The 9614-nt window shown below is 32.4% G+C and overlaps 1 protein-coding gene and 1 long non-coding RNA gene across 2 annotated transcripts; both read left to right on the forward strand.

Annotated features, from left to right (window-relative positions):
* Nucleotides 1-2517: 2517 nt before the first annotated feature.
* LOC115987855 (F-box/kelch-repeat protein At3g23880-like) lies at nt 2518-4091 on the forward strand. The gene has a single exon (XM_031111465.1). It carries the CDS (start codon nt 2641-2643, stop codon nt 3784-3786), a length of 1146 nt encoding a protein of 381 aa, XP_030967325.1. The 5' UTR covers nt 2518-2640; the 3' UTR covers nt 3787-4091.
* Nucleotides 4092-7439: 3348 nt separating this feature from the next.
* On the forward strand, nt 7440-9276 carry LOC115987860. The gene is made up of 2 exons (XR_004091238.1): nt 7440-7886; nt 8945-9276. It is a non-coding gene; the product is annotated as an uncharacterized LOC115987860 (long non-coding RNA).
* Nucleotides 9277-9614: the final 338 nt, after the last annotated feature.

Consider the following 9614-nt stretch of genomic DNA (forward strand, 5'->3'; position numbering starts at 1 on the left):
CCAGTTCTAATCTAAGTTTTTAAATTTTTGTATCAAATGACTTAATTTAGTATAGAAAACGATGAGTACAATATAAATAAACCATAAAAAAACATAATTATATATCTAATCTATATATAAAATTAGAGAAAAAGAGAATTTGAATGATTTTATATTTATGAGTCTTTTTTTTGTATAACTAAAAACAATTCAAATCTATAAGTTAATTATGTAGTATACCATGACTATGTATGGTCCATTATTAACTAGGTAATATATATATATATATATATATATATATATGCTTTTTTAAACAAAAGTTTAGAGAAAATTCAATTGGAATCAAAATTTAATTTTGTTTTTATTAGCTTTCCGTACAAATTAAATTGTTTTGATTTTTTTATGTTATTTTTCTCTAAACTAATTAATGAGCATATGTTTTATACTATTTCTATTTATATATTTTTTATGCAAAGATATTGAACTTAACAAATTATAATTGAGTTGAACGATCTCATGCACCTATACTCATTCAATTTAGGAGATACTATTTGATCAATTTATTATTTTATTTTGTGTTTTATTTAGTGGAATTTCACAGACAATAATTGTGAATTGATATTTTATATGTAGTATCCAATATTGATTTTCAAAATTTTATATGTAATAGCAATGTATTGAGAAACTTAGCGTAACTAATATCATGAAAAAACTATTTTAGTACCTCTAAATATCCTGGTCGAACTATGTCCTATATGTTTAATAATTTAAACTAACATCAATAGCACTACTACAATTTATGTACAGGTTACATATTAGTATATATTAATAGGCAAGGTAAAGCTTAGAGAAAGTTCAATTAAAATTTGGAATTAGAATCCAATTTTGTGTCATGTGTTTAAATTTATGTAGAGACCACACTAGAATTATCCACTTAAGTTTTTTTTTTTTTTTTTTTTTTGAGAAACAATTATCCACTTAAATTTGTGCTATGTTTTTACTTAAGTTTTTTAATCTTTGTGCCAAGTGAATTAATGAGTGCAAAATACTAAGAATTTAATATTAATGAAGTATACATTTTTTTAATTAAAAAAACCAATCACATATATTCAATAAAAATTACTACGCAACAAAGATCACCACACATTCTATCTTATTAAAAATTAGAAAAAACAAATGATCATAAGTAGTATTAAATTTAAGTAATAATTTTAATATGTAACTAATTACATTTACTTTCTTAAAAAAAAATAATTTGACTAATTATTTATATTTTTATGATAAAAAATGTGTTTAAGTTTAAATGTATTTATACGTATACATGTGTTACATGCTATTTAAAAAATAATAATAATTTGACTAATTATTTATATTTTTATAGTAAAAATTATGTTTAATTTTAAGTGCATCATGCCTTTACATAAGTTACATGCTAGTTTAAAATAAATAACAGGTGTTGAAAGGCCACAGGTGACAAAGAACTCCATAAAAAAATGTGATTTCAAATTTTCAATTCCGTCTCTATGCATGCCAACACCCCCCATTGTTTTTTTTTTTTTTTTTTTTTTTTTTTTTTAATGGGATCAAAGATTCATTGCCACAAGAAATTGAAGTACAACGGGTAAGACAAAAAACAAAGGAAAGAGACACCTAATTACAAACCTGCCATTGCAAGAACAGCAAGCAAGGATAGTCCCTCCCAAACCAAAAAAGATTTACCCTCCACGCACCAGCCAACTAAGAAAGCTTATGAACTACCCTGTTGAACTCCCTTTTCAAGTGCACAACAACTACAATAACAGAAAAAGCCCAGGGATCCCAAATAAACACAGAACTATGCAGCCTATTAAACCGACTCTATAACAAAGTCAGCTAACCCTGAGAGGCCAGTTTCACAAAGACGCTTTTGGGCCCGAGTATTCTCTTCCTCTGAAACTTCTTTCCCTCTCAAGCGCTTTGTTCCTATCTCCTTCATCTGGGCGAGAGTTTGTTCATCGCTTGTTTTTCCTTTCGCACGAGCAACTTTTTTCAGGCTGCCTTTACCCATAATTTGTTTTCCTTTCTCGTTAGCTTTGGCCTGAAAAATCACACCATTTTTTACTGTACTGGCCTCTCATTCTCAATCTTTTTTAACTTACCCTTTCCTGGCTCTAAGTTTTCTTTGTTTGGGCCGAGCACCACTTCTCCACTTCCTCTACATTCATCTATTGTTTTTGTTTTTAATGGGCTTATAACTACATGATCTTCACCATTAGGCTTTTTGGTCTGGCCCATTCCTCTTACAATTTCCCCGTTACTATTGAATAACTCCCTGGGTGCTCCTATGTTGTTCAGTCAACACCCCCCATTGTTCTAATAAGTAATAAAAGAAGTGAAATAAAATACTGTCAATTTCATTTAATAACAAACAACAACAGTGTGTTACTGAGACACTGTTTTTTCATTAAAGAAAATAAAAATGTCACTTTCAATTCTTTCAAGTTTTCAATTGCGTGAAACCTCAGCAAAGAGAGAAGAATGAAAGTCAACTTTTGCTTCAAAAGATTTTGGTTTTGAGATGGCATCCTTCTATATATTCATCCATCTCTCATATGTTTACCCATTCCAAAGTGTGTTTTCTTTCCAGTTGATTGGGTGAAGGAGAAGGAAGGATAAGAAGGAATGTCGGACTATCTCCCAGATGAGGTGTTGCTGGAGATACTTCAGAGACTAAGCGTGAAATCACTAATTCAATTAAGGTGCGTTTCAAAATCATGGAACTCTCTAATCACAAGCTCTGCTTTAATAAATTCCCACCTCGCTCGATCACTTTCACTTCCCTCCAAATCTAACAATTTAATTGTTAGATATCGCATTGATAGACCCTATGTAGAGCACTACAAATTAATTCATGATGACAATGCCTCATTTGATCAAATTCAACAACTTGAGATCCCAGTAAAGTGTCTTCATATTAACCATTTTATATTAATTGGTTCCATCAATGGATTGTTCAGCCTTTATGAACTAGACCGCTTTATTCTTTGGAATCCCTCTATTGGGAAATCTATTACCCTTCCCAAACCTTGCATTAAGACGCATGACTTTGGTATATGTTATCCAGCATTTGGGTTTGATCCGCGGACTAATGATTATAAGGTGGTGAGGATTGTAGTTCAATGTGTACTTATGTACAAAGGGCCCAAGCAAACTCTGGTTGAGATTTACTCTCTTAATGAGGGCTCTTGGAGAATAACTAGTGCTGGCGCCTCTTATCCGCTGGGTATTAGTTTTAATTATTGGAGGCGACCAGCAGCTTCTTTAAATGGGGTTGTACATTTTGCAGCGAATGTTAAGGGCAGTGCCTTTAGTCCATTAGTTTTGTCATTTGATTTGGGTGATGAGGTTTTTCGCATGATACCAGTGCCGGATAGTACATTTAAAGAAGATGATGACGTTCATACCACAGTAATTGCGGGATCGCTTACTCTATTATGTCATGACCCTGCTATGCATACATTCAACAAGCATTGTTCCATTTGGATGATGAAAGAGTATGGCATCGTTGATTCTTGGACTAAACTGTGCACTGTTGATCTCAACAGAGAAATTATAAGGGTATTAGGTCTCCGGAAGAATGGACATATATTTGTAGTGGCAAAACTACCATGTGATTGGGAGCTCTCTTCGTATGACCTTGAGAGCCAACAAGTAAAGAAATTGGGGATATGTGGGAATCCATACTTTTTCCATATTGATGATTACATGGAAAACCTTGTCTTACTTGACAAACCAAATGATGCAGTTTCCAAAAGGGAGAGTGAGTAGGAAGAAGAAATGCATGTAAACCTTTATTCAACTAAAAATTTCAGCATTTATTTTTGTCATTATTTTTGGTATATATTAGATATTGTTGTGTGGCTGTAAGTAGAGATCAAGTTACAAACCTCACTAAACAGCTATGTAGTTTGTTCTTGAATGCCTATAAAGAAATGTCATAATTGTTAAATACAATCTTGTGGTTGTGGTTGTGGTTGATGATTGGATTAAACATTTGCAAGCAGAAAAACAGTAAATGTATATGAAAGACTGATGTTATTATCTTTTTGTATATGTTAAACTTGTCACATCTAATCCATATTCAATATGAAAATATTTTTTACATTTCCCGTTTCATTAGACTTGCTTAGATTTTTCCAATCTGATCAGCCATTGCCTTTTGATTTTGTGTTTTGTACATGACATATTATTTTGCATCAATGTTCATTCAACAAAGTATAAGATGGACCTTTAAAGTGTTAGCAATCACAGCGTAGGGGAGGTTCCAGATCAGGTTCAGTATTTAAGGTGCATTTTGTTATGCCTTGAAGCTGTTTCGGGACTTAAAATAAATCTAGGGAAGTCTTGAGTTGGTGCCGGTTGGTGAGGTTGTTGGTGTGGAGGGTTTAGCAAATTTTCTAAGATGTAAGATTTCTAATCTTCCTATGAAATATCTTGGTTTGTCACTAGGTACTGGATTTAAATCAAAAGAGATATGGGCAACAATTCTTGAGATAGTAGAAAGAACATTGGCTGGATGGAACATTGATTACAGTATGTTATCCAGCATGCCAATGTAATTTATGTGTCTATTTCCGATTCCTTCTAGTATTGCATCACATATTGTGAAAATACAAAGAGATTTTGTGCGAGCAGGTTTGGGGGATGATGACTTCAGCTATTGTCTAGTCAATTGGAAGCAGATTTGTGAACCGATCAAGTGTGGGGGGGTTAGGCGTATGAGATTTGAAGACCTTTAATAAAAAATATATATATTATTTTATTCAAAAAAATTTCAATTTAATAAAGTATTAATGCACCTTAACCACTGCAAAAGAGGTGCACAAATTAATTTTCTTAGAAAGAATCCCATTCCATTCAAACCTTTCTATTTTAATTCCCAAAAAAAAAAAAAAAAAATCAATGGCTTTAAAAAATTCATATAAACCACAAAAAAAAAAATCAAATAAATTTTATTAGTGTCTTTTGACTAAAACTTGGAAAAGATTTGGATGGTTTAAATCGTGGAGATTTAAAAAATAATAATTGGAAATCTTTTCCATAATTTTGTTGGGAAAATGTTAAAAATATTACAAGTTTAAATTCATTAAATTTACAAATTGATACGACAATAAATGTGATATAATAACTTCAAGTTCAACTACTTTAGTATTTCTTAAATGAATATTTGAATTGCATTGGTCAAAGTGACATGAGAAATGCTATGTCCATATTATTTGCATAACTTAAGTGGTAGGGTGCTATTACTTTTTTATATAATAAATAGACAAAAAAGTAATTTAAGTTACAAATTCAAATTAAAAATAATAGTATCTTACCATCTATAATTTGTTGAAAAATATTTTGAAAACATAGAAAGTAAAACAAGGCGCTAAACTATTTCTTTTGAGTGGAAGAGTTTTTTTTTTTTTTTTTTTTTTTTTTTTTGAGTGGGAAAGTAAAATTTTCTAGAAAAAAGAGTGGAAAAGTAGAAGTACAAGATATGGTAATTGATTTGCCGCTTACAATTTACAAATACAACCGCTGTGTAGAAAAACAGAGACAGTCGAACCAAAAGCAACAATTGTTTTTTCAAGTAAAGAATGTCAGTTTTATAAAAAATAAAAAAAAAATGTAAAGAATGTCAGACTATGCTGGAAATCCTGTACAGACTACCCGTGAAATCCCTAATTCGATTCAAGCGCGCTTCAAAATCATGGAACTCTCTAATCACAACCCCTGCTTTCATCCATTCCCATCTCACTCGATCACATTCACTTGCTTCCAACTCCAACAAATTAATTGTTAGGCATTGCCTCTATAAATCCTACGTAGAGCACTACATTAATTGACGATAACAATGACTCGTTTCATCAAATTCAAAACATCGAGTTACAATTCACGAGTCGCAGTATCAAACATTTTATGCTAATTGGTACCGCGAATGGCATGTTCAGTCTATATGAACAAGAGCGCCATATTCTTTGGAATCCCTCTATTATAAAATTTAATCCCCTTCCAAAGCCTTGCATTAAGACACAAGGCCGCATTCTGTGTCGCCGAGCATTCGGTTTGATCTGCGGACTAATGATTATAAGTTGGTGAGCATTGCATCTACGTCTGAAGAGGCCAAACCACCTCTAATTGAGGTTTACTCTATTAATGAGGGGTGTTGGAGAATTACTAGTGCCTGTTTTCTGCCGAGTATTGGTTTTTCTGATTGGTATCAACCTGCAGCTTCTTTAGGTGGAGCTGTCCATTTTGTGGTATATGATAAGGACAATCGCAGTTGTCCATTATTTTTGTCGTTTGATTTGGGTGATGTGGTTTTTCGCTTGATATCATTGCCAAATGGTTCGTTCAGTTGGAGTAATATCAAAAAGGATAAAGGTTTTTATTGGAGGAGGCTTGAATGGTCATGTTGGGATAGATTGTGGGGAATTGAGGGAGTACATGGAGGGCAGGGATATAAAATAAGAAATGAGCTGCTTTAAGCAGTCTCATTTTCTAATATGCTAGATTTTTTTGGACTCGTACTTTTCAATGACTTTAACAACCCATGCACTGTATAGTATTGTATCATGAACAAACAAAAGAGGAGAGTTTCCATAACCCTTTTACTTTCTTCCCCAACTTGAAATGCAGGCTACAACATTCTGTAATGTCCCATTATGTACTTTCATAACCAAAATTAACATAAGCATGGGGATAGGGTCTCCTTGACTTAGTTCTCTTGAACTATTGGAAAAGCCAATTCTGCTTCTATTAACCATGATTGAGAACCAATTGTCCAAATTGAAAAACCAAACCCAATTCCTCCACTTTCACCAAAATCTAGTCTGTCTACGTATATGAAATGGCCTAGTTAACATGATCATATATCATTTCAATGTTCCACTTTCAAATTACCCCACCAAAAACACTACTATCGAGTTTTCTATCTAGACTTTCATTGGCAATAAACACCAAATAAGGGTTTGCCAACCTTCATTGTAAGCATTTGGGTCTAACACAAGACACCTATCATACATTTAACAGATCAACGTACACTTTCCATAAGCATATAGACGTTTCCAGCCAAGCTAACATGGAGAAAATCCTTGATATTGATGCCACCACTTAGTTTTTTGGAATCCAAGCGACATAAAAAGAATTCAAAGATTTCTCGAACTTGAAGTTATTATAGGGCTCCATTTCTACAAAACCCACTCTATCACTTCAGTAATAACCTTCATTTATTTTGCATTGTTCTTTAACACTTTGTATCTGTCCACCATCTTTCGTAGCAAGACAATTTATCTTACTCTTCTCTCTCTAACAGTTGCATTGCACATTTTACTAATTGCTTTGCTTCAATTTTAGGTCCCCATAAAGAAAGGTATGGAAGCCGCCAATCTACCACCCTCAATTTTCTACACTTTTCTTTCTTTAAATTTTGATTTCACATGGTTTTCTTCCAAATTTTATTTATTGATTCATGCATTGTTTTTATTTTCTATTTTTTATGATTTGGATTGATTCTCACTAGCCACTTAGGGCTTTTTTGGTACCTTTTGTCCCCAGGTTTCTTTCTTCTTTTATTAATTGCTTTGACTTGGTTATATAGGGTTTTTGAGATTTGTTAAGTTGATGATAGGGAGATGTATTTCTTTTTGGGTTTGGGTTTCTAGTTATTTTTTGAAGTAGGTTTTTGTACCTCTTTTATTCTTTTTTCTTTTTCTTTTCTTTCTGGGTTAATGCGTCTATATGATGGTTCTTCATGCCCAAAAGAATCAAGAGGATTCTCTCTCAGAATTTACATTAACTGAAATGAGGTCGTTCACACTTAAATTTGAATCTTCTTCATGCCCACAAGATTGAGAGGATTCTTCCTCTGAATTCATTCTGAGGTCAAGTCTCATCCACCTCATCCCTTCATACGTCTGTAATTTAGCAGCTTAATCCGCAAGAAATTTGACAACTTAGTTGCATCCATATTCATAACTTCCTTTTTCTCTGCTTTAAATAGTTGATTGTGTGGATTTGGAAATGGTGAAGGAAAGGTAAATTATTACTAAATTTTAAGCAATTTCACTGCATCTGTTTCATCAGCATTTTAGTGCTAAGGTCAATAAGGTGGCATTGTAACCAATTAGGATTAAGGTAGTTAGAGGTATGTGGGATTAAGTACAAATTGGCTATTGTACTCCTCTTTGGGATTTTTTTTTTTTTGGACCACAAATTTGGTTATGGATTTGAAGCAAAATTATTGATCATTTATAAAGTTTAATATTGTTCAGGTATATGCTCTTGGGTTTCATTTTGATGCATGCATGGAGCCTTAAGTTTTGCCAATCAACTATGCTTTTGTAATTTTTAAGTACTCTTTTGTTGCATTTTTCAATTCTGAGTTTCCCCTCTAATCTCTTTCATAATATTTGTTTGGTATTTTTCTTTTTGTTGGTTTTGCAACAAAATATTCGGCTAGTAGTTTAGACACAGTAAACTCTCTTGGACTCTCTCAATTTCTTCTTTATCTTGCCTCTTATTAACTCTGGTGTCTTCAATGTTTGTTTGTTATGCTTTAATTTTGATATATATATATATATATATATTTTTTTTTTTTTATCTGTTTCGTTTTATAGTAATGCAATAATTATTTTTGATTAGTCAACATTGACTTTTACAAGCATCCTTATGGAATCATTGGGAAGGGGCTAGCAGAAAGATATGGGAATTGTTATGCATGGGGTCATAATGCAAGGACCTGCAAAGAACCAGAAAACCCAACAAGAAAAATTTATAAAAAGAAGGCAAAGAAGAAGCCAATTGAAACTGATGACCCATCAACAATTGCTCCTAACAAAAGGCAAAAACTAAATGTAGATAATGTATGCTAAATGTGATCATAATTTGTATCTTCATATTTATAACTAAATTTTTTGTTCAATTATTTCTGGTTTGATAGTTTAGAAGCAAAGAGAATGGGACATCAGCCTAGGTGAGGCCAAGTGAAAGGTGACTAGGTGAGAGTGCCAGGATGGGACAACATCAACTTCAAGAAAGGAAGAAGGGAAGCAAAAAGTGTTCAGTTGAAGTCTGGATGGGATTTAGTGATTTTTATGTGTTTTGTGATGCATTCAGCGAACAATCCATAATACCAAATTCTCTGTATGTGACATTGACAACTGAACAATGTCAATAGGTCACAGCTTTTGTTTTTTTATCAGTAGGTACATGTTCATGGAAACTAAAATTCAGTTAGTTAAAATTATGTTGTGAAATTCATGTTCATGATTATGCCCAATTTCTGTTCAGCTGGTTTATGTTCATGGTTTTGAAATTCAGAATGCTTCCTTAATATTATGTTTTCATATGTTTCTGCCAGGTCCATCTGCTGGTGCACTGAAATGCTGGTTTGATCAATAAATGATTTTATATATTTGTTCTGATAGGTTTCTAATTTGTTTCATTCTTCAACAATTATGTTTTCCTCCACCTTTTAAACCTTCTAATATGCATCCCATACAAAGATCTTTTACTTTTTTTTTTCCCAGCCATCAATATCATGGATTTTCTTATTTATTTCATTAAAAATTCAGTGTTTATTTGCGTGTTAGATGCTTATTGGATTATAT

The sequence above is a fragment of the Quercus lobata genome, chromosome 4 (genome assembly GCF_001633185.2).
Source record: "Quercus lobata isolate SW786 chromosome 4, ValleyOak3.0 Primary Assembly, whole genome shotgun sequence".
NCBI classification, from domain to species: Eukaryota; Viridiplantae; Streptophyta; class Magnoliopsida; order Fagales; family Fagaceae; genus Quercus; species Quercus lobata.